The 26,383-nt window shown below is 51.1% G+C and overlaps 10 protein-coding genes across 10 annotated transcripts; 4 read left to right on the forward strand and 6 right to left on the reverse strand.

Annotated features, from left to right (window-relative positions):
* Window positions 1–141: 141 nt before the first annotated feature.
* BDP55DRAFT_631504 (fungal-specific transcription factor domain-containing protein) lies at window positions 142–2,316 on the reverse strand (the record flags this gene model as incomplete). The annotated part of the gene is made up of 1 exon (XM_060572290.1): window positions 142–2,316. The coding sequence occupies one exon, from the start codon at window positions 2,314–2,316 to the stop codon at window positions 142–144; it is 2,175 nt and encodes a 724-aa protein (XP_060430344.1).
* Window positions 2,317–4,548: 2,232 nt separating this feature from the next.
* BDP55DRAFT_693545 (kinase-like domain-containing protein) lies at window positions 4,549–6,113 on the reverse strand (the record flags this gene model as incomplete). Its single annotated transcript, XM_060577235.1, has 2 exons — window positions 4,549–5,454; window positions 5,517–6,113. 2 exons carry the CDS (start codon window positions 6,111–6,113, stop codon window positions 4,549–4,551), a joined length of 1,503 nt encoding a protein of 500 aa, XP_060430345.1.
* Window positions 6,114–6,928: 815 nt separating this feature from the next.
* BDP55DRAFT_662367 (uncharacterized protein) lies at window positions 6,929–9,898 on the forward strand. Its single transcript, XM_060574793.1, has 6 exons — window positions 6,929–8,029; window positions 8,082–9,293; window positions 9,348–9,426; window positions 9,506–9,577; window positions 9,718–9,825; window positions 9,879–9,898. The coding sequence occupies exons 1-3, from the start codon at window positions 7,100–7,102 to the stop codon at window positions 9,399–9,401; spliced, it is 2,196 nt and encodes a 731-aa protein (XP_060430346.1). The 5' UTR covers window positions 6,929–7,099; the 3' UTR covers window positions 9,402–9,426; window positions 9,506–9,577; window positions 9,718–9,825; window positions 9,879–9,898.
* Window positions 9,899–10,541: 643 nt separating this feature from the next.
* Window positions 10,542–11,852, forward strand: BDP55DRAFT_550998 (uncharacterized protein; the record flags this gene model as incomplete). The annotated part of the gene is made up of 3 exons (XM_060569080.1): window positions 10,542–10,865; window positions 10,959–11,077; window positions 11,132–11,852. 3 exons carry the CDS (start codon window positions 10,542–10,544, stop codon window positions 11,850–11,852), a joined length of 1,164 nt encoding a protein of 387 aa, XP_060430347.1.
* Window positions 11,853–12,628: 776 nt separating this feature from the next.
* Window positions 12,629–13,440, forward strand: BDP55DRAFT_715042 (uncharacterized protein; the record flags this gene model as incomplete). Its single annotated transcript, XM_060578287.1, has 2 exons — window positions 12,629–13,101; window positions 13,146–13,440. Exons 1-2 carry the CDS (start codon window positions 12,941–12,943, stop codon window positions 13,438–13,440), a joined length of 456 nt encoding a protein of 151 aa, XP_060430348.1. The 5' UTR covers window positions 12,629–12,940.
* Window positions 13,441–17,001: 3,561 nt separating this feature from the next.
* BDP55DRAFT_662375 (uncharacterized protein) lies at window positions 17,002–17,671 on the reverse strand. Its single transcript, XM_060574794.1, has one exon. The coding sequence runs from the start codon at window positions 17,648–17,650 to the stop codon at window positions 17,228–17,230; it is 423 nt and encodes a 140-aa protein (XP_060430349.1). The 5' UTR covers window positions 17,651–17,671; the 3' UTR covers window positions 17,002–17,227.
* Window positions 17,672–18,949: 1,278 nt separating this feature from the next.
* BDP55DRAFT_551016 (uncharacterized protein) lies at window positions 18,950–19,735 on the forward strand (the record flags this gene model as incomplete). Its single annotated transcript, XM_060569082.1, has 1 exon — window positions 18,950–19,735. One exon carries the CDS (start codon window positions 18,950–18,952, stop codon window positions 19,733–19,735), a length of 786 nt encoding a protein of 261 aa, XP_060430350.1.
* Window positions 19,736–19,798: 63 nt separating this feature from the next.
* BDP55DRAFT_662380 (uncharacterized protein) lies at window positions 19,799–21,134 on the reverse strand. The gene is made up of 2 exons (XM_060574795.1): window positions 20,863–21,134; window positions 19,799–20,794 (listed from the first exon to the last, which is right to left on the reverse strand). The coding sequence occupies exons 1-2, from the start codon at window positions 20,902–20,904 to the stop codon at window positions 19,847–19,849; spliced, it is 990 nt and encodes a 329-aa protein (XP_060430351.1). The 5' UTR covers window positions 20,905–21,134; the 3' UTR covers window positions 19,799–19,846.
* Window positions 21,135–21,803: 669 nt separating this feature from the next.
* Window positions 21,804–22,358, reverse strand: BDP55DRAFT_631511 (uncharacterized protein; the record flags this gene model as incomplete). Its single annotated transcript, XM_060572291.1, has 1 exon — window positions 21,804–22,358. The coding sequence occupies one exon, from the start codon at window positions 22,356–22,358 to the stop codon at window positions 21,804–21,806; it is 555 nt and encodes a 184-aa protein (XP_060430352.1).
* Window positions 22,359–24,292: 1,934 nt separating this feature from the next.
* On the reverse strand, window positions 24,293–25,555 carry BDP55DRAFT_742447 (uncharacterized protein; the record flags this gene model as incomplete). The annotated part of the gene is made up of 1 exon (XM_060580462.1): window positions 24,293–25,555. One exon carries the CDS (start codon window positions 25,553–25,555, stop codon window positions 24,620–24,622), a length of 936 nt encoding a protein of 311 aa, XP_060430353.1. The 3' UTR covers window positions 24,293–24,619.
* Between the last annotated feature and the right edge of the window lie 828 nt (window positions 25,556–26,383).

A 26,383-nucleotide genomic window follows, 5' to 3' on the forward strand; every position in this document is an offset into this window, starting at 1 on the left:
ATCGTGTGATCGAACCCTGGCAGTGAGACCGGTTTACCCTGTGATTAGTCGCCGAAACATCTATACCCAAAAGCCACGCGCCATTTTCCAGCAGACGAAGCCCAAGTGAACAAGTCAAAGGTTCAAGACCTCCGAGACCTCTCAAGTCAAGAGCACAGCATGCCCAAGAACCTTGAAACAAGCCGTAATATCCCAGCTCTCGTCAATTGTCTCCCTCTTGGCCCACACATTCTCCATAACCCCCAACGCAGCCTTGATAGACCCAAACACTTCGAGCGCACCCATCTTACCCACCATCTCGCGAAACATGTGCTCCTGGCACGGATCCGCCAGACACCCGATGACGCAGAACGGCCACACGACGGTGCGCAGACACACGGGGCTGTGCAGCGAGTTGAGCAGGTCAATCGTGATGGCCACGCTGGAGGCTGTTTCCGGACAGGAGGGTTGCCATCCCGAGACGACGGTCGAGAGGTACGTTAGTGCGGCGTAGGCCCATATTTTGGTGTGTATGCGCGCTGCGTCGCTTGCGTCGCGCGTTTGTTGGGATTGGTACAGCGTCAGCGGATCAGGCGGGAGTTTTGTAGTGTCAACGTGTGTCGGGTGCGGCGGCGGCGCGGAAGCATCCTCGGCGTCCATGGCGGAGCAGGAGCCCGCGCGGCAGGCCATTTCTTCGGCGCAGTTTGGGCTCCCCATGAGTTGAGGGCAGGCGTTGTCCATGCAGGCGATCCCTTCGCGGAGGGCGAGCTCGAGGCAGCCTGCGCGGGAGACGAGGTGCGTCATGGAGAGGGAGCCCGCGCGGCGGGTTTCTTTCTTCCAGGCGTCGAGGGAGGCGATTTCACCAATGATTTGGAGGACCCAGGATTGGCAGCCAAAGTACTCTTCTAGACGGAGGCGGGGCTCGACTTCGGCGCAGGCGGTGGAGGGTTCTTTGCGCGGGGAGAGGAGGTGGCGGTGGTAGCGTTGGAGACGGGGCGGGCGTTCGAGGGCGGTGGCGGAGATGATGTCGAAGTAGAGGAGGGATGCGGTGAAGAAGCGGAGGGCGGCTTGGTCGGAGGACCAGGGTTTGTGGGACCCTGGGGGGAAGGAGACGCCTTGGAGGAGGGGGATGGCCATGCTGTTCATTGTTGGGTCCCAGCGGTCTGGGCTTGGGAGGATTTGTTGGAAGATGATTGTGGCGGCGTCGAGGTGCATGTGCCAGTGGTCTGTGGTGGCCAAGGTCACGTCAAAGATGAGGAGCTGGACGATGCTCTCGAGGACGCGGCAGCTCTGCTGGAGTTGGTCCTGCGGGTCGCGGGGGACGCCGCCGGGGCCGGGCTCGTTGATGCGGGTCATGTCGGCGCGGAGCTCGCGGAGGGCGAGGTGCATTTGGTGGCGGAGGCTGGCGACGGACTTCATGCGGCAGGGGGCGTGTTCGACTTGGGCGGAGTCGAGGACGACGCCGAAGAAGTGGGAGGAGAGGCTGAGGGCGGTGTGGTAGAGGGCCTTGTTGTGGTTGAGGACATTGAGGAGCCAGCCGCGGCCGCCTTCGAGGAGGGCGGGTTTGTAGAAGGGGAAGAGGAAGGGGAAGACGTAGTCGAGGTAGATCATGATGAAGCTTAGGTTGGAGTCGTCGGCGAAGGGCGGGGATGAGGTTTGGGCGGAGGTGCCCATGCCTGTGCCGGCGGCGAAGTCGGGCTGAGGTTGTTGTGGCTGTTGATATTGTTGTTGGTGATGTTGGTGTTGTGTCGCGGATACTGGGCTGGGGTGGTTGTTCCATTCCGGGGTATGTTGGCGCATCTGATTCGGTGATGCGCCGGGGACGATTTCATGAATCGACGACTTGACCGAGTTCATCTGAAAGGGCGGACTAGACGATGAGTCGCCGGGGGTGTCGTTCACGGTGGACGGACTATTCGAATCGTTGGCCTTTGATGAGCCGTCGTCGGTACTCAGCGCCGGGACGGGAGGAACATGATCGCCATCCTCGGATCCGCCGCCTCCTCCCTCCACGTCGAGGCCCTGTAGGTACTTTCGCTCGCGGCGATTATTGGCCTGGATCTTGACCTGCTTCTTGAGCTGGTCGGCCATTTCCTTTTGTCGCTCGCCGCCGTCCATCCAGTCCGGTTTCGTCTCGCTGTAGAAGCAGTTGATCTCAAGCTGGGCGCACCCTTCGCAGACGGGCCGAGCCTCGTCGCACTTTTTGCGGCGCAGGCGACAGGTCCAGCAGCCCTCGGAACTGCGGATCTTGGCCGAGGACGACATGCTGTTTTTGAAGCGCGAGCGGATGTTGGAGAAGGAGGACATGTGGGAGAGGTCCTTGTTGCGGGAAAACATGGTGGGCTATGGTGTTTGCTGCTTCGCGCATGCAAACAAGCGATGATTTTGAATATTGTTGTGAGGGAGACAAAGAGACGGGGGGGTATCAAATGGGCGATCTCATTCAAAGATGGTGAGGTGAGCTTCGCGAGCGGTCCTTGTTGGTGTCGGTCGCTGCTCCGTCCCGTCAGTCAACTGCGCGTGCGTGTAGGTATCTCGTTTGGATCACGAATACTCGAGGGTGTCACCGTACGAATACAGAAACAAGGGAAAAAAAAAGAAGCACCAGAAGTCGGAAGTCGGACGCGCAAGTGACCGATGGTCAGTGAGAGTGCTCAGTGAGTGAGTGAGTGAGCGGATGAGAATCTGTGGTGAATTGCTGAGTGAGCAGTGGGTGTTGCTGGCTGCAGCCAACAATCGATTTGTAATCCACTTAAAAGGCGCGCCGGGCAGATTCCACCATCTTTTTGGGTGCCATTTGGTGGTGGCAGTGGTGGCAGTGAGAGAGGTGTGGTGCGTGGTGTGTGGTGTGGAGGGGAAATTTATCAAGGAACACTGGAACGGACGACCGACCTGGGAGAGATGGGAAGGGTCAAGGAAGAGAACCAAGGGTGAAGGGGGGGAAAATTAAGGTAAAGGATCAAGGGTCAAGGGGAACCCTCGGGGGTGAGCGGACCCGCAGCCGGTCTGCGGTCTGCCCTCCTCCCTGACCTTACCTTGCAGCTTTACGCACCACCCGGTGAGGCAGGTGAAGGCGACTCCTCCCCTCTGCTCCCCTCTTTTGTCTCTCACACTCTCAGAGTCTTAATTAATACTGCGTGACTGCGTATTGCAAAAGGGGGCCTCCCAGATGATACCGGGCCCACTTACCTACGGCGATCCAACGTTCAAATCACCCCTTTTGCTCCTCTTTTGCTCCTCTCGATTAACGAGCAGATCAATCCTCTCAATCCATGACTATACGGAGCAGGTACTTCATATCAAGACAGATCTGTGTCCATACGAGCCACTCGTATCATCAGCTACACAGTACTTACAGCTAAAGACGCGTCACTCCAGGCACTAAGCAAACTCACTTTAGGTTCAACCATACTCACACACGTCTTATCCAGCTCATAATTAACCCGGCCAAGAGTCCAGACCAAGGACGGAGTATCCTAACACCGCCATCCATTCGTTGATCGAGCCACGATAGTACCATTCAAACCGCCCTGCTAATTTCCCCTCCAAAAAACTCTCCTTAACCCATGAATTAACTCCACTTCCCGACAGAGTTTTGACAGAGAATTATCAGATGACACCTTGCACGCCCCATCTGATAAAACCACGAGAATGCCATCCAGTAATACCACCTAGCATCACCCAGCACCACCCTGAACATCAGTTTCAGCCCTAGCAGTCAAACCTGCCCAGCATGGACATAAGCAGACGCAGACGCGTAACGCCTATTGCACCTTAGTATGAACCTTTTATGAAAATCGCAAACACTAGGTTCCACGATTCATCATCTTCGGTCGCTTATGGATATCTGACGCTCAGAGGTGGGCTACACTTGACAGTGCTGCCAAAGCTAAACCGCCGTGTTACCGGAAAATCGCAGCCTATCCTGGACCCGTGCACGGTGCCCACATTATGCTCTAAAGACGCGCTCTTTCAACTTTGTCTCTAACGACGATTGGAAATGCAAGGATACCTCTGTCTGTAGTCTTGATTATGAGTAACTTCTCGGGTTAGCTAAGCGGGCTAAAGATCTTTCCCAAAAGCTTCACAGTTGGCAAGTGAGGCACTCATCTCTCTTTTCACCTCGCCCCGAAACGCAGACAGCTCTGAACTTAACGAAGGTTGTGAAGTAACGCTTATCTCCCCGATGACCTCATCGGAAACTATAGATTGAGGTGCAGTCGCGCTTTAAAATGGTATAGAAAATATGAGGTGATTAAATGATATGAGAGTTACGTCAAAAGATAGTGTTTCGACAGCAATCCCGCTGTCGATACATAGAATTTATAATAGAAGACAGAGCAGTACTTGAGAAACATTGAAATAGCAAAGAAAATCACCACATACAATCGCATGACACATACACAACGTAACGACACTGAAGATGAACACAGAAGTAAGAAACACAAGAGCCTCCCAATTCCCGTGAATCCCGTGCCCTTATTACACCTTCATAGTCCATATCTCGTACAATGTTGCTCACAATAATTCATGTATACACGCTTCCAACTTCATCAGCTCGCAGATTCTCTAACCAGGACCGAACAGATATGCGGGATTAGCACGAGCCATGCTAATTATCTGCTTGAGCTTCTCGCAAAGACTCTTCGCGTCAAGCCGTTCCCTGATGTCAACTCTCACGAGATTCCCCTGAATGATGTCCAACAGGTCTCCCAGTGCCGTACCTGGGGCAGATGGCGCCAAGCCTTGGAGACGATGTATAGCGCGAGGGACTTCGGGGTGGACAGAAGCGTTAGAACCGTCGATGCGATAAAAGTGCGCCCAAGCCCCACCATGCTGATGTCCTCTAGGCTTTCTGGCATCGCAAGACCTATTGATAGCCTCCCAATCTTGTACAAGCCAGATCGTGAACTCTAGGAATATGCAGCCGAGAGACCAAATGTCGTATTTGCGGGATCTAGCTCGATTTTCTCCCACGACAGCCTCGGGTGCTTCGTACGACGGCGATGTCGCCCGTGTGATTGTAGGCTGCATGTTCCTATTGATAGTCTTCTGCAGATGAATACGAGAGATTCCGAAGTCAGAGATCTTGAGGATGCCCCTCTCTGACCCTGTGAGGAAATGGAGTATGTTCTGAGGTTTAAGGTCACCGTGGCGGCAATTTGCATCTTCGCCCATCTCCTCGTGTAGAGCGTGGACGGCTTCAGACAGACCGAGCATCTGTTCCAAGCTCCAAAGAGCGAGCGGGTGTGTTCGGGTTTTTTTGTCTCCATCCTTCCAAAAATGCTCCAGATCCCCACCTCCTGCCCATGGGAAAACAATGTAGCTCCTGTCGCCCTGGCTAAAGGTTTCGAAATGGATGGTAATGTGCTTGTTTCGGAGTTTGCGGATTCTCCTCAGGTTGTCTCTTTCCTGTTGAAAGTCTTCGTCACGCTTGAACTCTTTCAAAGCAATCTCAGCATTCTGAGATCCAAGCTGTACACAATAATTAAGCCTAGTTCGCAAATAATTCAGATGATTGGTGATGTAGTGCTTACTGCGATGTCTTGCTGATGAGATGTGTGGACGTCGGTCTTATACACCACACTTCCAGGGCCATGGATCTTGCCGTCCACCTTGATAAGCGGGAGTGGACATGAAGCTTCCAGTGTCCTGTGAGCTCCGGATGTTCCAAAAACAGGAGCTAATACCAGCCACTGCTTATCAATAAAGTCGCACCCGTCTTGATCGTCCCAGTCGGCAGGAGGGTTGAAGATGACTTTCGCGTTACGAGCTGACTGTAGCTGGTCTTCATTTCTGCCTTGACCATTCCTGAAGAGTGGCAGGTGGTCATCATTGATTCCCAAATCAATCAGTCTCTTGACATCCCAGGGCTTTTTGAGGTGAAGTAGTATCACAAAAAGCTTTCTCGCTCTCTTGGTTACAACCCTTGCTGCCAACGTCCGCGCCTGATCTGGAGCGGAAGTGAGTGAAATCCGCGACCTTCTTGGTGACCTTCTTTCCAATTCCGACTTCACGTTATCCTCCGTGATAAGCATATCCAAAGTGTCCATGGGCAGAAATCTACGGCTGCCATTTAAATCGTCTACCCTTTGAGCCTTGGTAAGCTGTCTAACTAGTGTTAGTCCCGTCATTGGGCGACTAGTCATAGATTCGAACTGCCGTCGTCGCCTTTGGATATTGTTTCGACTGAGCACCGATGCCGATTGCTGTCAAAAGGTGGTTGGTGAACACGCGCACTTATTCATCTACCCCCAATAAGGAGATACACTGCATGAAGTATTGCAGAGCTTGGAGATTTCAATCAACGTCCCAAATGCCACGGAACGGCGAGTGAGGAAGAAAAATCGAATTGGGGAGTGTGTAATAAAGTGAGAGGAATTGGGCCTTGAGAGTGATTAGGTGGGAATGGCGAATATCGAGATTCCAAAAGTGAGGAATTGGCCATTCGGATCGGGGGATCGAGAAGACCCCTTTATTTGCGGGGTGATTGCGGCCATCGCCATGTGAGCCGCAATCCAAACGAGACGCAGCCTGATTATTCGTTGTGTCCAACAGTAGTAGAGCCTGCCTTGTGGATGGGGGTTCAGAAATACCTCATCATCATGCACCTCGCTCAGCGGTGTTCCCAGGTCCGACACGGCATACTTAGAGAAGAAGGCGTCCGGGTGGTCAGAACGAGGCGTCCAGATCAGTGATGCCTGGAGCGAGCCATGTGACCTGATTGCAGTGCCAGAAACGTGCAAGTTTCGGGGGAAAGAGATACGGGGACGGGTAAAGTGCACCATGTTGGCGATGGTTGACCGAACCAACATGATGGTTGCAACCTGTATGCAACAACCAACAATTCAGCAACTTGCGCCACATTATCTTTGACTCCAGCAGGCCATGCCACCAATGATCGGCATGTCACCTAAAGTGCTTGCATTGTTAGTTCCTCTCGGCTGCTGACACGCATTCGCTGCCATTGCAATGACAGTAGCAACATTCGAAGATGCTATGCACTTGCTAGATTATCTGACTTAAACTCGTCTTTTCCAGGTCAGTACTAGGTAAGGCTTTCCATTCAGACAGACAGGAGACATCTCCCGGGCGGATACTTTTCCATGCAGGTGGCACTATGAGTTTTCGGCAATCTTTGGCCAACTTAATCTGCGGAGTTTCCACGGAGGCCTATCCTGAGGAGCCTCCTCGTTTCTTTTCAACCCCAGATGAACAGGACAGCATTTCACAGATTCCCCCTCTACGCCGTGCCCGGACGACTGGATCCGTTCCGAACGATCGCTCGGCCCATCAGCCAGGACCACCAAGAAGACAGACATTTTCTGGGAAAATTGGCGATTCCATTCAATCCAGTCAGCTTCTAAACTCAATCCCATTCATTCGCCGGGGGCGGGAGAACATTGGAACCATGGATACTCTCAAAGGCCTCAGAAAAGCTTTGCGAAAAGTCGAAATCGAGGTGTTCAACACCAGAGACGCCAAAGCTTACACCTGGTTTCCGGTTTCGTCCATCAATGAAATCATTCAAAACAACGACAATGTGATCAAGGCTCTCGAAGAGAAAGTGAAGATGCACGAGAGCATGAAGCGTTTCGTTTTTGAACATGCGAAGAGACTCGTTTCTCTTCTGATCTGGAGAGACCGCGTTGGCTTGCTAGAAATCTTCTATCGCGAACGATTTGGCGATGAGGACTTTCCCATCAAGTTTTTCAAACCTCAAACTGCCAAAAACAAGACTCGTTCGAGATGGTCCATTCAGTCGTGTAGATCGGGCAAGACCATCAGCGTTTGGGTTCCCCAAGAAGACGAGGACATGAGCGACGACGACGACGATGATGACAAAGACACCATCAAACAGTTTTGCAACACCTATCAGTGGTACTTCTTTGTGCCTGTGTTCAGTCCGCAAGACCCACCTCAGATCTTTGACCCCTCATGTCAAATGCCATACCTGGAAGAGCTTGGTTCGAGCCAAACAAACTTCAGCGTCGTCAGGCATTTCGTCATCCACCGCAAGCATCTCAATTTCAAACTTGATGATCAGATTGTAAGATGACGAAATCCTTTCAAGAAGATTCAGGCTGATGAATTGCAAAAAGGGAACCCTAGTTGATGATAAGCAAAACCCTCACATTGCCGTGAAAGAACTGTTGTCGGCACAAGGACTTTCACGGAAGAAGTTCCACGATGTAGCCGAGAACGAAGCAAAGATCCTGACGCGTCTTAAAGACCAGGACCATCCGCACTTCATCAGAGCAATTGCCACTTACACCCAAGGAAGTCGGCATTACTTCGTGTTTCCTTGGGCCCGAGGTGGCAATCTTCGCGACTTCTGGGCCAAACAGCCCAATTTAAGTCTTGAAGCAGAACACATTGCAACCAAAGATTGGTCTAGCTACTACCAGTGGTTCTTCAAGCAGCTCCTTGGTCTTTCCAGCGCTATAGAAGACCTTCACCATCCTAAGAAGAACCCGCGACAATCATGTAGGCATGGCGACCTGAAGCCAGAGAACATCTTGTGTTTCAGCGGGACTGAGATCGGCACGGAGTTGATTCCCACAGACGTGCATCTCGTCGTCGCCGATGCTGGGCACGCAAAAGTACACGAAAAGGCCACAGAGCTTCGCCCCGACGCGACGAACACACCACAAGGCACGAGAATGTATTCGCCCCCGGAGGCTGAGTTGAAAATTCAGGAACCCAGGTCGAGGCGATATGATATCTGGTCTCTAGGGTGCCTCTATTTGGAATTTCTTGTCTGGATGCTTTATGGCAATGTCATGCTCGAGTCTTTCCGTCAAGACATTGGACCCGGCCAGCCCTACTACAGGAAAGAACCAGAGGTCGGGCTGAAAGATTCGGTCAAAAACTGGATCAAGATTATCAAGGACGATCCTAGGTGCACTCCAATCAGGGAGACCGCCATAGGACGTTTGGTCAACCTGATCGAGAACCGAATGTTGGTTGTCAGGGCTGAAACCCGCAGAGATTCGTTCACTCAAGACAGTGGATCAAGATTGGCGACCAGAGACAGCTTTCCAACGAGTAGCGACGATACGCTCCCCAAGGTAATTGTCAAGCAGCCCACGTGGAGACCAGAAGAACCCGAAAGAGCGGTTGCAAAAGAGGTTCTCAAGGAGATGGAAAGAATCGTTCACGCTGTAATGGAGAAGAATTCACTTTCGTGGATCAATCAACGTGGCATGACAGAAGCTGCGAAACGCAGGCCGCCTGTCCCCAAGGCTAGTCTGAATCCTAGTGATACCAGAGGAGTTCTTCAGCCAGGGGTCTCAAACAGGTTGATGCAAGGGGTCAGTCAGACATCAACACAAACAGACCAATAGCCACTAATCATCTTCTTCTAGGCAAGCGACGTACGTAGTCAGAAGAATCCTCTTGCAGTTGATAGGAGGAAGTAGCTGACACTTTGTCACGATATAGAGAGTAAGACATTTGCCCCTCTCCTGAGACTCAAGGAGTCTTTTGCCAAAAATGTAGAGATTGTCTTCTAACATTACCACAGTATGTGAGTGACCTACCAGTTTGAAGGCTCAGACTAATGATTTCGGCAACTGACCTGAGATTAAAATAGATGGTATTGTTGTGTTAATTCTTCCTCATCGGATACTGCTAATTCAAAGATATGGTCTCCGTAAAATCAGTTTGTAAGCAAAGGTCAGCTATTGGTAAATTTGCTGATCACATGGCTGACTTGTGCACTGCCTCTCGTTGTAGACCGTAGGTCTATCCCATGTGCTCCTGCTAGATACATGAACCCGCATTTCATGATACGCTCACAGCAAGCCGTAAGATCAATGACGCTGATGTAAACTCCTTCAGCCGGTATGTGATGTGCTCAATGCATGATGACACACAATCTCCTGACATGCGATTAGCTTGACGACATTTGGATCTACAACGCAGATCATGACATGGCCCAATCCATCGTTCCAAACAGTATCGAGAAGCGAAGGACTTACAAGGACTCAAAGTTCTGCCAACGTTGCCAAAAGCTTCCAATTTGGTCCATGGTTTTCGAGTTCTCTGATACACTCACAGACCTGGAACGTCGATTGATGTCGTGTGAACTCTGTCGCCTCCTCCACCACTCTCTGGCTAGGCGAACGGGCCCCAAGGATGAGCTCATTAGGTTTATGCGGAAGGACTCATATTTGACGTTCGGAGACAGAGAATGGGCTCCCATTCTGTCACTCTGTCGAACAATTGGTAACTACTTTACCAATCCATTTATAAAGGCAGATGGCAACGCTCACATTCAACTCAAAGACTCAGAAACTCTGAGATCCAACGGTATTCAGCTGGGATTTCCCACCCCTCTCATCCCCGGAGACTCGACACACATTAGTATTCTCAACAAATGGGTGAAAGATTGTAATGTTGCTCTGCATCTACCTGATCGCAAGAGATTCATTCCGAGTAGGCTGCTGTTGGTTGGTGACGAAGATACGAGGTGTGTCCGACTGATTTCCAGCCCTGGCTCAAAATCGGCGTCCCTGAAGTATATTGCGCTGTCCCATCGATGGGGCACAGATCCGTCAATGGAAGGCAAGTTTGTCACAACGACCACGGACAACATTCACGAGATCACAAGCGTAGTAGGTATTGACGACGACTATTTGCCCCAGACCTTCCTTGACGCCGTAGTGATCACAAGGAAATTGAAAGTGGAGTACCTGTGGATAGACTCTCTTTGCATCCTTCAGGACAACATGAACCATACCAACATGGACTCGAAAGATGACTGGGAAAAAGAGTCAAAACTTATGGAAGAGGTGTTTGGTTCTGCCTACATAACCATTGCCGCCAGCTGTGCGGAAAACAGATTCCAGGGGTTCCTCAATCCGCGAATGCCGCGACGATTTGTCACCGCGAGAACCCATGATGGCGTGCAGTTTCACATTTGTGAACTCATCGACAACTTTGAGACTGACGTAGAGAAAGGAGACTTGAATCAGAGGGGCTGGGTTCTTCAGGAGCGTGCCCTTTCACAAAGAACATTGCATTTCACGAGTAATCAGACATACTGGGAGTGCGGAGAAGGCATACGGTGTGAGACATTTACGAAGACGACGAAGTGAGTGTTGATCCATCTACATGAAAACTTGCTCCGTACTAATTTTGACATCAGTCGAAAAGCAGCGTTCCTTGGAGACTCAAATTTCCCTCATTCTGTTGAGTCCTTCAAACAAGGCAGGCAGCTGCAGCACTACCACGACCTCTACGAACGTTATTCCTCTCTGAGTCTGACATATTCTACGGACAAACCAAGAGCCATTGCGGGCCTCGAAAAGAGATTGATGACGGCACTGAAGTCGACCGGTGGCTATGGTATCTTCCAATCAAACCTACACAGAGATCTTTTGTGGCAGCGCCGCAACACTGGGACCTCGCTGCGACGCATCATATTTCAACCCGGAGAACGAGTCCCTTCCTGGTCATGGATGGCTTTTGAGGGAGAAATAAGCTATATGAATGTTCCGTTTGGCGACATCTCGAGAGCTACAGACATTTCGTCACCGTTCGGAAGTCGGACGAATAGGGACTCGGAAGAAGCAGGAGTTCTTTCAAAGAGGACATATTTTCAGGCCCCAGTTCACACGTTGATTGGCGACAACCTAGCGCGGCTGATACTTGATGACCCGGAGAGAATTCTGCCCCGGCCGCTGATGTGTGTCATCATTGGTACGAGCAGGCAGAACATTAGCAATCCACCAAGATACTTTGCTCTTATGGTATCTCCCGTCAAGGCCTCGGAGGCAGAGAAACGCTATGAGAGAGTGGGTGTGGCCTATTTACTGGAAGGAGAAGTCTTGATTGGAGAGAAGGCAGAGGTCGTGAGAGTTCAGTAGCTTCCAGTTGAAATAGCTCAGATTGAGAGTGTGCTAAACGAATTCTGGTTGAGAACGTGGAGTTAGTCGCAACTCTCCTAGATACATGACGAGAGCCACCGTCAACACGGCGTAGATGGCAGATCGGGCTGCTATGTCGAGCTTCTCGACGGTCGTCAATGTCTCTGACGAGAAGTCCAGCATTGCTACAAGGCTGCCAGCCGCCTAGAATCGTGTAATTAGATGGATAATCAGGCTCCTCGGTTTTGGGCAAGGGCGAGGGTACGGGTTCAAACGTCAAGAGCTCTCGATCGAGAATGTCAAGTTTTGTGATAGATTTGTGAAAAGAACGAATTACTGTGGATAGAGACGGCTTAAGGATATAGAGGTCGACAAGTAGTGAGGAAGAAGGAATCTCTCATCACGGAAGGGACGCATTACAAGCGCTGGCGTAGAGACGGACACATTTGAGCGTGGTACGACAAGACATTTTACACCTGATCCCCTTTGCTCTGTGATCTAGGATGTTGCCATACAGCAGGTACAGGAGTATCAAGTCAACGCGAAGCAGACTCTTGAGTGGTTTGATGTAAGACGGCTCAGGTCATGAGACATTCCAGACGTCCATGAGAGGCGCAGCAGTTCGCAAAACCGCAAATTGCAACGCAGGCTGACCATCCGACAAATGCCAGAAAGATGCAACCAGGCAGCCAGTAAGACTTCACCTTGGTATTGCAAAGGTGATCACCCCGCTTCTGACGTGTCCTCTATTCAGACTTCACTCTCTCCATTTCAGAATAGGATTTACCTTTCTAAGTTCGCTTTGTCGATGTATCTGCGCCGGACCCATCATGGGGGCAGAAGTAGCCATAGGTGTTGCAGCCGGCATAATAGCTTTTCTTGACTTCTCATAGAAAATAACTACCGGTGCCAACGAGCTATATGATTCCAGACGGAAAGTTAGCAAAGAGAAGGCCCATATAAGCGAGATTATTAGCGACCTCAGAGACTACTCTTTAGAGCTTCAATTAGAGTAGTCGGGTAGCTCAAAGCATGAGCGAGCCCTGAAGGCTCTCTTAGCAGAATGTTACGATGTATGCCTAGAACTCATGGCCATTTTTGAGAAGCTCAAGGCGCCAGACAGCTCGCGCTGGGCTGCTATGAGGGTAACATGGGCTGGCATGCGCCAGAGGAAAGAGGTTGCGCATATCGAAGGTCGACTTGCCGAATATCGCATGGAAATGAACACCAGGCTTCTGGCATTACTGAAGTAAGTCGTTAATCCACTCAGGCCATGCCTCTTCAAAATATTAGTATTAACACGTGCGGAAATAGTGAACATCAATCATCCGTCAAAAAGCAGTTGGACAACATACAGAGTGAAGCTCAAACCATGTCATTGAGCTCTTCTGGGGAGCTAAAGTCTCTTCGAGTCGATTTTGTGAAGATCTTGGCAAAGCTGGATGAAGACTGCAGTGCGATGATGCGAGTGAGGGCAGCACAACTACGACATCAGATGATGGTATCGATCATGAACAAATCTCAAGAGATGTCCAAGAACATCATTTCAACTCCCTTAATGAAGTATTTGTCAAGACTGAGCATTTGAACTCTCTTATAAAATTCACGCCCAAGGAGGCACGAATTCTTCAACACTTGTACTTCAAAGGGATCTTCAACAGAGTCAACTCAATAATCGACCCAAGTGAAGGGACTTTTGAGTGGATATTTTCTCCCGCGCAGCCCTTGAATCGTTGATGGCCGGACGAGTGAAGTTTGAGGTGCCAAAAACAGGAATGGGAGAGAGTAAGCCAACAATATCTCGATTGGCTCCCGGGCGACGGCGGAATATTCCACATCTCTGGCAAGGCAGGCTGTGGGAATTCAACTCTGCTAAAGTTCATGGCCAAACACCAGCAGACGAAAACTTTTTCCAGCAATGGGCTGGCGATGCAACCGTTGCGATTTCTTCGTTCTTCTTCTGGCGATCGGACGGCCAGAAACTTCAAATGACCCTCGATGGGATGTATCGATCTTTTCTGTTCTCCATCCTCAGACACTGCCCTCGTCTCATACCAGGGGTTCTACACGAGCAATGGGACGCTGCGAATCTCGAAAAGAACAATACAGTTTGTAAATAAGACCTGTATCGAGCGCACGATATCAAGGCCGCTTTCGAACGGCTAATGAACTTCGAATTGCCTTCTGATGACATCAGGTTTTGCATGTTCGTCGATGGACTGGACGAATACAAGGCCAATGCCTACGACCAGAAAATCTTTGCTCTGAAACTCCGAGACTGGGCAAAGGGAAGATTGATCAAGGTATACGTCAGCTCCAGGCCAGAGGTGCATTTCCTGAATACATTCCGATTAGCAATCCATCTCCATGAAATCACCCAAGGCGACGTATATCTCTCAAATCGAGACACCTTCGAGAATGACAATAACTTGACCGAATTTCATTGTTCTATCTTGAGTTCGTGGGAAAGATTGTCGGGCTCTGGGCTCGATTAGTTGTGTGAGCATTTCTAGAAGAAGCCGAGATGCACAGCAGCTACCTAAGAATGTGTCAAAAGCTCTACAGCACGCCAACTCAACTTGACAAACTGTACGAGTCCATGCTATCGTTATTGCCTCGAGATGACGAAAGAAAAATTCGTTCGTTACTCATGCTGGTCGCCACAAATCCTTTCGAGGGACCTCTGCATGTATCTGTGTTTGATAATATCAATGCATTTGGAGATGTCGATCTCAGACTTCTCGGGTTCCAGGACGTCTTACACTGAGGTAACACTTGCCAGGGATCAGGAAAGAATAAGCAAACAATCAAAAGGCCTCACCACAGGAATTCTTGTCATGGTCCCATCAAAATCTGACGACAACACTATTCGACGCTTGTTGAAAGGCATAGGCTTTCTCCACAAGACGGTTAAAGACTATGTTCTATCTTCTGAGCAGGCAATCGAACTGAGCAAGAACTCTTCGTGTACAGATTTCGCAACATCTATGCCCTGCTGCGAATGGCGGAATTTACCCGAATGAGACGTCTCATGCGCAGACATGGACGAAGCTTGCATAGCCAATTATTAGAAATCTTTTCGCGACCTTCAGGGCTTGAAATCAAGACACTTGTGGCCTTCGAGAAGATCTGGACAGATCACTTCGCGTATGCAACGACATTTCGTGAAGTCACTGGATGTCAGTCTTCGAACGTTTCGAAGAGGGATTTGCGGTTGCGGGAATGGGGGTACAGACCACTTTTTCGCATCCTTTTCTACCCACCGCGGCCTACTGTGGTCAGGTTGATTTCCTGCGATTTAGGTTGGCCGAAGAGCCTCGACGCAACAAGGGTGAAGGATGGAAAGCCTTATCAGGTGTTTGCACCAGATTACAAATTCTGGACAGCCTCCCTGGTTATTGGAAGCGCCAGCAAACGTCTTGTTTCCGGTTATATTGAAGCTATCAATGTCACACCGGAAAGGCGACGAGGTTGAGACCCCTGGTAGGCGTATGATGCAAAAAAGAATAGTGCTGATGGAATAGCCTGCCTTTCACATCATTAGAGACGCATCTCTCTGGATACTCTTTGTTCTCAATCTATCGAACGCTGTAAGATTCAGGAGGGCAAAGCCCCATCTAGACGCCCTGAAAATTATCCTTCGCCATGAAAAGCAGGAAAACACCGTGGTTGTGTTCCGGTATAGTCCCGCTTACATCCCCATAAATTACCGAAGAGAAGCCATGGTCTTCCGGACTTTGAATTACATGAAGTTTTGCTAGCTGGAGACCCTCGGTGTGACTTGGAAGAGGAAGACATGTTTTCTGATTTAAAGGCGCCGGAACACGAGGCAAAGAGTAAAGATATGCTCCGATCGTGGGTCAAAGGTCACGAGAATGTCGACTTCGATGACTCTTTCAACTTCAATCGTTGGACTACCTCTGCTCTAAAAGAAGCCATAGGAAGAGATGCGACTTGGTACCCATGGGAGGTGGCTGGAGTTGTCACTAGGACCAACTCGATTACAGATCAACTGGACTTGGTGGCAAGATTGTAGTAGCCAAAAATACAGTTCGGCGGTTCCGAGGGAGATATTTCTCATGTTTGGAAGTAGGATTTATGAAAACTGATGCATGTCCTTCGCCTTCACATTGAAATCCACCTGTAAAATGAGACCCGTGATTCGAGACCCCCCGAACCAGTCTGCAGAATCACTTAACTGAATAGCAGTTCCTTTTTCCTCATCATGACTGCGCCATTTTGAAGGTTCCCAGGCGTGATCTTCGATACATGCATCTTCCGGCGTTAACAAGAATTATTGTGCCTGGTCTCGCGAAAAATGAGCCAAGTTCACAGCAGAAACGTCGTCGACGTCCCTTAAAACACGATTGGCGGCACAGGCCGATCCCTGGCGACTGGAGGTAATGGTCCGCCGCTGCGCCGTTGCTCAGCTTCGCTGCGGGCGTCGATTCATCGATATACTTAACCTAAGCAATTATTTAGGAACTTCTGGTTGCATCAGCCTCTTCTCACTGACTTGTTGAGGTGTAGATCATCCTGATTACCGACGCAGGCTGCTCTTGTCAGATATGCAGTTCTACTGCAAAATTTGTCCCAAAATTTCTCCATATGATGCTTGTGATACAGTTCTTCGATTAGTTTGAACGTAAAAATTTCGAGTTAGCCGATCCTCCGGCGTACTGTTCCGGCCGGCAATACCGATGTGGGGCCATATCCGCTCCGAACACCGGGTGACATCGAGGTGTTCCCCTACCGAAAATCTGCCGGAAAGTTGTTCTAACTCGGCCATTCTTACGCTGCGCTGTTGATCTGTTTTGCGTCCATTCAAGGTAGTTCAATTCGTTGTTCTGGGGCCATTGCCTCCTGATGCTTCATCACTGGCTTAAGTTGATCGGGGCCGAGGTCTTCCAAGGTTCCCCCACTGTCTCCATTCCAAGTTCGCCCAGTGACATCATATCATCCCCTTACATCCCGGACACATTTTCGCAGCAACCTTTTTTCACTCAGGAGCCTTGAAAGAGGCTATCATCGTCGTTTGTTTGACGGTGAAATTGCTACTGCTCGGCCAAGTAAAGGATTTGCGCGGCTAACTACGCACGCGCACGCGCCTTGCCGTTGAAACACCTTGCGGGGAAAGTCAGCAAAGACTGCTAGTAAAACGCACGCATGCGACGTTCAATATGGATGAATTACGACGGTTCAAGTCATGAGAAATGCTATTACGAAAAGTCATCATTATACCGTAACAATAGCGCCCGCGAGCCATGCCGCTACTCGTACAAAACGCCCAGATCTTCCCTTCTCCATCCATGCCATGCATCGTCTCTCAGCCGTGAATCTTGCATCGAATCCTCTCGTATCCATCATTCCCATGCTCAAAGAGTGCTCATATGGTGGCAGCAGCAAGTCCAGTCCCCACCAGGCTCCTGCTTCCAAACACTATTGCAAATCCCCTCCGTCGCAACAAGCTTCTTGCCCTCCTGGCGCCAAGCGGTGACCCGGTAGACGAGGCTGGAGCTCATCATGTCAATCTCGACAAACTCGGGGTCGTCGTGCATGCGGTACGCCGTCCAGGGCTCCCAGTCTTCCTCGAGGTACTCCTGGAGCGTTGGCTTGGATTTGGGTGACAAGGGCTTCTGGCCCGGGTGGGCGAGTACGGCCTCCTTGTCGAGGTATCTTTTCAGGTGCTTTGTCTTGCTGTCGCACATTGCGCGCCAGAGGAGGGTCTCGGCTTCGATTGTGTCTTCCTTGTTGCGGGAGTAGATCGTTCCCGATCCCTTGGTCTCGTCGTCGGACATTGTGATGGTGTTTTTATGTGTGTGATTCTTTTCTGTCTATGGTGTTGTTCGTATATTTGAACGCGGTGCTGGGTTCCGCTGGAAGGTGAATAGTTCTATCGCAGGGTTTCAATGATCAAAGATCGAAGTCAGTGGTGTGAGGGGAGCGGGAGCAAGTCAGGAAGTGCGCCAAAGAGCTTTATGATGTCGCTCAGAGCTCTGGCCTCCCCAAGCAGCGGCATTGCGTGTGACGGAGTCGTCCAAAAAACAAGAAATCCTGGGTTTGCTTGCGTTGCGTTGCGCGTCTGATTGGGCGGGCAGGGAAATGCTCCTGTGTTGGCGGGCTTGACGTCACACTCGGTGATGCGCAGCGGCGAAGAGGGGCCACCAGCCGCTCATTGCGGGGGAGCGTCAGCCGTGAGGTGAGAGACAGGGGTTGGAACTTGGAAACAGGTTACTTGATTCTCGATGGTCTAGACTCTTCTCCCCTGCGTCTATGTACTGTCTGAGTCTTCCACTCACTCTTCTCGGTGAGAAAGGTGACAAGGTATTGAGTAAAAGGCTCGAGAGGGCATGCGACCTCTGATGTAACGCGTGCACTGACAAGTCCGGGGGCAGCCCGGCCGAGAAGGTTCATCCACACATCGCAGTCTCGCAGGGCCAAGACTCAGAACCATTGTCTTTGATGAGATGCGCTAACTAGCGTTGGTGGGCGCGGCACGTCAACGTTGTAGCCGGCTCCGCCCGTCAGATCGTGGGCCGCCTGCTATGGCTTCGATTTATCGCTCAACGTCCCCATCGCGACGGCAGGGCTAGACTGGCCTCTTTCTGAGTCGCCCTCAGGAACCGCAGTTTTCGAACTTCGATCGCAGAAAGTTAGTGATACGCAACGAGTAAAGTCAAGGTCTGCTACTGCTTGCTACGGGCTGGTTCATCTCATAATGTTTCATCAATGCTGGTGAGCGCGCACCTATGATGAACTACCCTTCCAACCCCACCGAGTCACTCATTTGACGATGCTCAAATGAAATCCATGGACGCAAGTTTTTTGGTGATATTATTGGTTCTCATTTCCATTTCAATTTTCTCTCAATCGAACTCAAACGCATTTGATTCTTTCACTTGCTGTTGTGAAAAGACACGATCTCAAAAGCCGGGCGCTCGGGTCAGTTAAGCCGCTGAAGAGATGACGTCAAGACTCCCATTTTCGGATAGCGATTGAGAATCAGCGCCTTCGAGTGTGAATGCGCCGACGCAACTAAAAGGCCATTATGAGTACACATTTCAAGTCCCTTGATCAATTCGAGCACATCACATTCAATGGACGATTGGCAAGAGGCAGCCTTTACATCAAGGCATGTCCACAACAGGGCAAACAAGTCCAACAAAGGGGGCCGGCGCGGAAAACGTGGTGGAGTCTTCGAAGTCAAGAGAGCGTTTGGCAGATACGACATCAAGTGCCCGAGTGCGACCAAAATGAGGGGGTCTACGTCCGAAAAAAGCACCGGGAAGTCTGCTGGTCCGTTAATGGATATCTTTCGCCTCTCGGATGATGGCAGGGGGTTGCTGGGCCAGCTGAGTCTGCCTGGGGTGCTCGAAGCCAGCGTTATTCTCACGGGAAGCAGAAAGGTTCTCGAAGATCTGATATTGCAGTTTGAAGAGGGCGATGAAGAGACTGAAGTTCCCGATGACTCTGACGAGAATGGAGGCTCAGGATCGAAGCACAAGACCTGCGAGGATGAGAAGAGAGCAGACGACACCCACGAGGAGGACGACGTCGACGAAGAATCAGAGGAAGAGGAAGAAAGCGAGGCAGAAGAGCACAGACGGTTCAAGAACTTTGAGAAGAACAGCTTCCGATCTCCCAAACTCTGGTTCCAATGGAACGGAGACGTCACCTCCACCGCAACGTCCTCCCTAGACGACCAGACGTCGCTGACTACTAGGCGGGAGACTGGCAGAGGCTACATTGTGTTTTCGGGGAACGACTGCCGCTCTTTCAAGGGAACCATCAGCTGCGACTCCTTAGGTTGGAAGGACGTCTCGTTGTCTGGATGGAAGGAGGTTTCCATGAGCGAGAGAGACTTTGCCTTTGTCTGGAATTGACACGAAGGGTTAGAGTAGATGATAGCTAGTAGGTCCAATCTTCTTGCTGGGACAAACGCAATGATTCACTCCTTTCTGACTCTTTCCTTTGCCAGTCTCACTCTCCACCATTCAAGCCTTGACCTCATTCCCAGCCATCTTCGCTTGCAAAGCCGCATACATCCTATTCATCGCATTGCGATTGAACTCCTCCCCAGTAACCATCGGATACTTCTTCAACGGACCCTGGATGAGAGCCTCCTTGCACGGCTGATTGAAGAAAGCCATACTATATCTCTCCCCGTAGTAGTCACCCTCTTCACACGGCGCCTTGACCCGATGATAAGTACTCTTGAATCGGTCGTCGCTCCAACTCATCAGCAAGTCACCAATGTTACAGATGATGACTCCAGGCTTGATCTCGACCTTTGTCCATTCGTCTCCGAGGGCGTGCTCGCTGACAGCCTCACGACCAGGGCAGATTTCGAGCCCTGACTGTCCCTCTCGCTGGAATAATAGCGTGAGGAATCCCCAGTCGGCGTGGGCGCCTGCTCGATGATATATCTTCCCATCATCGACGCGCGGAGTTTCGAAGTAGTGCAGAAGCCGGAGCACCGACTGCGCGCCGGGGTGAGCAGCATCGTGGTACTTGATAAAGTAATTATCCTGAAAGCCGAGGCCCCGGGCTAGGCACAGCATCAGCCTTTCCGATATGGCTTGCACGCGATGCATAAAGGCCAACGACTTTTCCTTGAAGCCGGGAAGAATGTCATCACTGGCCCAGACGCCGGTCATGTTCTCCCCGAACTGGAGTTGATACGACTCCTTTTGGTCGGCTGCACCCGTAGACGGTCTGATCTGTGATAGCTTCTCCCAGCCGACGTTCTTGGGGCTCCATGGCACGGTTTCTTTGGCTTCATCTGGTAGAGCGAAGAAGGACTCGGACACGGAGAACATCTCGTCTACTTCGGATTGGCTGAGACCGTGGTCCTTGATGGAGAAGAAGCCAACGTTCTCGGCTGCATCACATATCTGGGAGGTGATTTCGTCGATGCGAGTCTCGAAATCACGGAGGGAGATCTGGTGTTTGAAAGCCAGTCAGTTTTCTCATTAGACTAGAAATCCGAGAGGAAGGGACCGGGCCATACCTCGGGAATCACCCGATCGACGTACTTCGTCTTTTCTGCCATGGCGTTTGGATCGGCTTGTTTTCACTAGACAATCTCAGTAGGTGCTAGAGGCTGAACATCCGATCAGAGTGAGGGGGTATGTCGGTCAGTGACCTATAGGCTCCGAAACAAATGATAGCGATAATCACGTTGAAGTAACGAGCAACCTCGACGATGTCTCCAATGAACCTCGTCGTCTCTACATCTCACTCATGCCCCCGGTAGTTGAGATAAGATAACAGAGAGTGAAATGCAGCCGTATGCACGTCCCGCTCATCGAGAAGCCGGGATTGGTGGATAACGCAAGCTTATCTTCGACACCAGCTTGTCACTAGAGATGGTAGAAGACGTCCGCTTACCTGCAGAGGGCCGGGCATTTCCTGGTGGCAGGCAGATCAGCGACGGCTCATACACTCTCTACCCTGGGACACGAAATGCATCTCCATGAGCAGCCTATGTACTGACTTTGTGCGTGTTTGTGGCGATTCGATGGGTTTGCCGGGGTCGCAACATGAGCATCACATCATTCCATGTTCAAGTTGTGTTGCTTCAAGAACCATGAGGTGCCTTCAGCGGGCTACAGGGCCAGCAGTTGCTGAGCACTCGACCGGGGTACTTGGGTAAGGCATCTGGCTTCCAACGTAGCTTCAGGCCTGTCAGGCTACGTCGTGATGTCTTTCGGGTTCTTTCACGTCAGTTATTTTACAAAATAAGTCAATTTCATTCTTTATGAGATCTATTAATTCATGTAAGCCATTCGATAGAATTTTATCACGTTTTCCATGAAGGTCATCGACCAGGTATGACAAGTATGCAGCATTTCAGCATGTCAAGTCTGTACCAAGATCTAAATCCGCACTGAGAGCACTTCGGACGGGGAAGTCTCAGACTCAGACAGCAGACGGGAATCCATCATCCCCTCACAGTTCCTGCCCCAACTTATACAGAAGCGTAATCGCAAAAGACCCATCCTCACTCCTCTCCCCAGTCCTAAAACCAGCAGCCTGCTCAGGCGTGATCCTCACAACCGCCGTCTCACTCCCAACGGACAGATCCGCGTGGTTGAAATCGATATTTGTGCGCCGCACCAGGAGCCGCACGTTGATCTCAGCGCCCGCCGGGAGCGTGTACCGTGTGCCCACCGAGACGGTCACCACCACGGCGCCCGATGCCTGCGTCTCGGCGCGGAGAGTCACCTGGTTGTCCGGGGTGTCGAAATATTGAGGGCGGGCCGTCGACGCGGGAGGGCGGAAGATGTAGCGGCTCGGGGCGTTGGGGACGCCCCGGCTGAAAGGGTTGCAGAAGGGCCAGCACCAGCCGCCGCCTGAGGCGCGGGCGGCGACGGAGGTGTCTTCGGCCGGGGTGCGGACGGCTAGGTCCGCGTTGACTGCGACTGGGGAGGCCGAAGCGAAGTTGGCTCCGAGAAGGATGATGAAGAGGGCGCAAAGGCCGCGAAAGAACTTTTGAGACAGCATTCTGGGCCTAGTCTAGTGTGCAAGGTTGATGAAGGACGTTTGACTTGATGTAGACTGATTGCTGGCGTAGTGGACGTTTCCATCGAGAGGCAGGGTGAAATCGCCTAGATTGAATATTGCAGCTCAGCACTCTGTGTTAGACCCCAAGATGCTCCTCACGATGTCTGAGTCTGCCTCATCAATCATAGTGTGCTAGGGGAAACTGTATTAGACCAGATGTCAGTAGCAATCTCCCCATATGAATGATCGGCCGCCTGCCGCAGACAATTGTCCTGAGCCTACAAAACTGAAAGGTTCACCAGAATAGACTTTGCCCGCCGGCTCGATCACTGAACAAAACTGTGGAAGAAGTGGCCGCATGAAATGCGTTGAGCTAGCCCCTACCCACGGGGCATTGTCATGCCAAGGCGGTGCAGTAGCTCTGGGCAGTATGATTGCAAAGAGCAGATTCTAGAACAATGAAGCGTTAGTCGCATCCTTGATTAAGACTTTGGACTCGCTTGACTTCTTGGTTAATTGTGTACAAATTGAGCTATTTGAACTTTGAAAGTTGAAATGATTTCCTATCAATTTGGATTAAGCCTTACCTTCATTTAGCCTGCCCCCCTGAGCGAACGCCGGAAACCGGGCCTCGACGGACAGGTCGGACTGGCCGGCCCCACCCACGCCCGGCCCGAGTCAACCCGGCAGCTTGACGGCTGCTAGGCTCATAAACCTCCCCGAAAATCTGCTTGTCCAATTTCGGAACATGTAGACCTTTCTGATCATTTCTCCTGGAAATTTTCAGTTCATTGCTGTTGAGTATGGAGCATGAAGGGAATGTGAAAATCTCACAGGCAAGGCTAGGCCGAACGGTGGAAAAGGGCTTGCGGCAGCCCGGTAGGTGCACAGGCCACACGGGGTGCCACCCCCTCATCTTCAAACGTTCGCGACACGCGACGCGCGACTCCAACTTTGACTTCATTCTGAACATGAGCCTGTCAGCTTCTCTCTGCCTTCTTGATTTCAGTCCAAACTCACCTCTGGTACCATAAGAGTACGACCTCATATCATCTCTTGTTGAGAGCATAAGATGTCAACTTACTTACTAGACTGACAGTGTTGGATGTGAGTTGAGCGAGAAGGAGATGCTCATGATTTGTGTAGATATGTAAGGGAGACAACAAACCAGAGAGGCTGTAAATGATGAGAAGGACGCTGATGCAAATACTAGAAACCAGTGATATTATTCATGTATTAGTGAGTCGATTCAGATGAGCCTTGAAAAGAGAAATGAGGACACAGCACCTACCTTGGTCACTCCCTGCTTAGCGAGCAAATCATGCCCAACAAGGGAATAGACTATATAAAATTAGCAATACCAAAACAGAGATGAATCTTACTATTGTTTGCGTCTCCAGTCCAGAAGGACTTAGCATCCAATCCAACGAAGGAGAGGAAGTTCCCAGGCAATACCACGGGGAGGTTTGGAGTCCGACTTTATTGCCCAAAGGAGTAGTGATAGGCTCACCGGGGCCAAGGAGAAGAAGGTGGGGAGGAAAGTGATTTCACGATGGTGGCTCACTGGGGCCTCGGAGGAAAAAGAAGGTGGGGAGGAAGACGATTTCACGAGGGTGGTTCGTCGGGACCGGGGAGAGAAAAGAGGGTGGGGAGAGGAGCGATTTCACGATGGTGGCTCGCTGGGGCCTTGGAGGAAAAAGAGGGTGGGGAGAAGAGTGATTTCGCAATGGTGGCTCACTGGGGCCTTGGAGAGAAAAGAGGGTGGGGAGAGGAGCGATTTCACGATGGCGGCTCGCTGGGGCCTGGGAGGAAAAGGAGGGTGGGGAGAAAGGTGATTTTCCGAAGATGGCTCGCCGGGGCCTTGGAGGCTGAGGAAGGGGAGAGGAGCGATTTCCCGAAGGTGGCTCGCTGGGGCCTCGGAGGCAAGGGGAGGGGAGAAAGGCGATTTCCCGATGGTGGCTCGCCGGGGCCGGGGAGGTTAGCAGTAATCGCCTACATGCAAGCGATAAAAGTCCACCAGATTCGCAGAAACCAAAAACAACGGCGGAGAGAAGAGAGGGGAGAGAGAGAGAGAGAGAAATAGAAACAAAAGCAAACGGAAGCGGAAGACATAAGAAAGCGGAAGAATGATGATCTCAAAACCAAAGACAAAGGAAACGCGGATTTTTTTTTCTCTTAAGGCTTTTCAAGTTTTTTTGGGCTTTTGTGCAGGAAGAAACAAACGCAAAGAGAGGGGGAGAGAAAAAGAGGAAGCAAGTACTCTAGAGAGAGATGGGGTTGCGGTGAGAGCCACGGTAACGACCGCGGTAACCACCCCGAGAGTTGCGATTGCGTGGCTGAGAAGGAGGAGCGGGAGCGGAAGCCTTGGGTAAGGGTTGAGAGAAAGGATTCACAGCAGGCGTAAAGGGATTCTGACCATTCCGAGCAGTCCCCGGACCCTGATAGCGATTCGGTCTAGGCCCGCGAGTGTGACCTCGAGCAGGCTGGGGGTAAGACCGAGGCTGACCAGGGGAAGAGTTCCGGGGACCGCGGGGAGGCTGACGATTGCCCTGATACTGTTGCTGCTTCACCTGAGCTCTGCCCTGACCCTTGGCGGGACCACGACGCTTGCTTACTCCCTCAGACTTGGGTCCAAGGGGATCAGCAGGGGCGCGGGGAGAAGAGGTGCCACGGGGGGTATCGCTCCTCTCAGAGTGGCTCTTGCGGGAGGGGGAGAAAGAGATGTGAGAGTACTTGCGGTAGAATGCGTGATTCTGGCGGAAGGGATTGCCAGAAGGAGAGCACTTGCTCTTCCTGCACTTAGCCCAAGCGACTCGAGCAGCCATAAGAGAAAGAGGGGAGAGACGAGGAGGCTCCTGCTTTCCACGTCTGAGAGCACGAGGAAGGGGTGTAGCCGGAGCCCCAACGTTGAAAGAAGAAAAAGAGGAAATGAGATCATCCTCAGTCGGAATGGAGGTGGTGTGTCTGGCCACCTTCATTCCAACCGAGTAGGTAGAAGAAAGAGGAGAGGAGAGAGAGGAGGGAGCTCCAAAGACAGGGGGGGTGTGCCTGACTTGGGAGGGGAAGAAAGAAGGAGCACCAAAGGCAGGGATGGCGGGACTGCCTTGGGGGAGAAAAGAAGAAGAAGAACCGAAGGAGGAGGTGGGAGGAGTATCCACGTCCATCGCAGCGGGGTAAGAGGATGTAGAGGAAGACATGGTGATGTTGTTTTTGGTTTCTTGCGAACTGACTGAATGAAAAACTTACAGTTGGTAGACTTACTCTTGCGTGTAGACGATTGAAAGTGGGATGTAGAATGAGAAAGGAATCAGGAGGGAAGGGGAAAAAGTACCTGTTTATATATCCCTCTGAAAACGATGCCGTAGAGGTCTCCATGTATAATATAACGTGGTATCTCCTTTGCGACTTCGATTCGAAATGGTTTGATACTGAGTGGACTCCATGAGCAAGTTATCACGACGCCAAACGCCGATGGGCGTCGAGGGTTCAAGCCGGACTAGAATTTGAGAGAAGTATAAGAGCGAGAGTCGGTAAGATATATGGCCCGGCAAAGTCGTACCGGGCACCAAAGAGTGACATGACGGCAACATAGACGGCATAAGACATCAATAGATGGCTCGATAGGCCACAAAGTGGGAGACTGGCAAATTCGAGCGGCAAGTACCAAGTCCAGGTGCGAAAGAAGTCCAGCATTGAGTCAAAGTCATCATCTCTTCGCTCTCTGACACCAGCGACTTCAATTTTCGCTGCAACTTACGTTAGCTGATTCAGTCATGAAACGCCCAACATCACCGGCAAGACTCACACGATATTTGCAGCAAGAGACTACGAAGATGGTGGCATGGCTGTCGTCAAGGTTGTGGGGTACCTTTGATATCTGCATGACCATTTCGGCAGTACCCGTCGGGCCATTCCGCTAAAAGCGATTCGAATATCCCCGGCTGCTTGGAACGTCTGTTGGAGAATTGGTAGTATAAATTGACTCTTTCTACCCGAAGCTGACAGCGTCGTTCTTTTGCGACTAC

The sequence above is a fragment of the Colletotrichum godetiae genome, assembly GCF_030913485.1.
Source record: "Colletotrichum godetiae strain CBS 193.32 chromosome Unknown BDP55scaffold_18, whole genome shotgun sequence".
Lineage (NCBI taxonomy): Eukaryota > Fungi > Ascomycota > Sordariomycetes > Glomerellales > Glomerellaceae > Colletotrichum > Colletotrichum godetiae.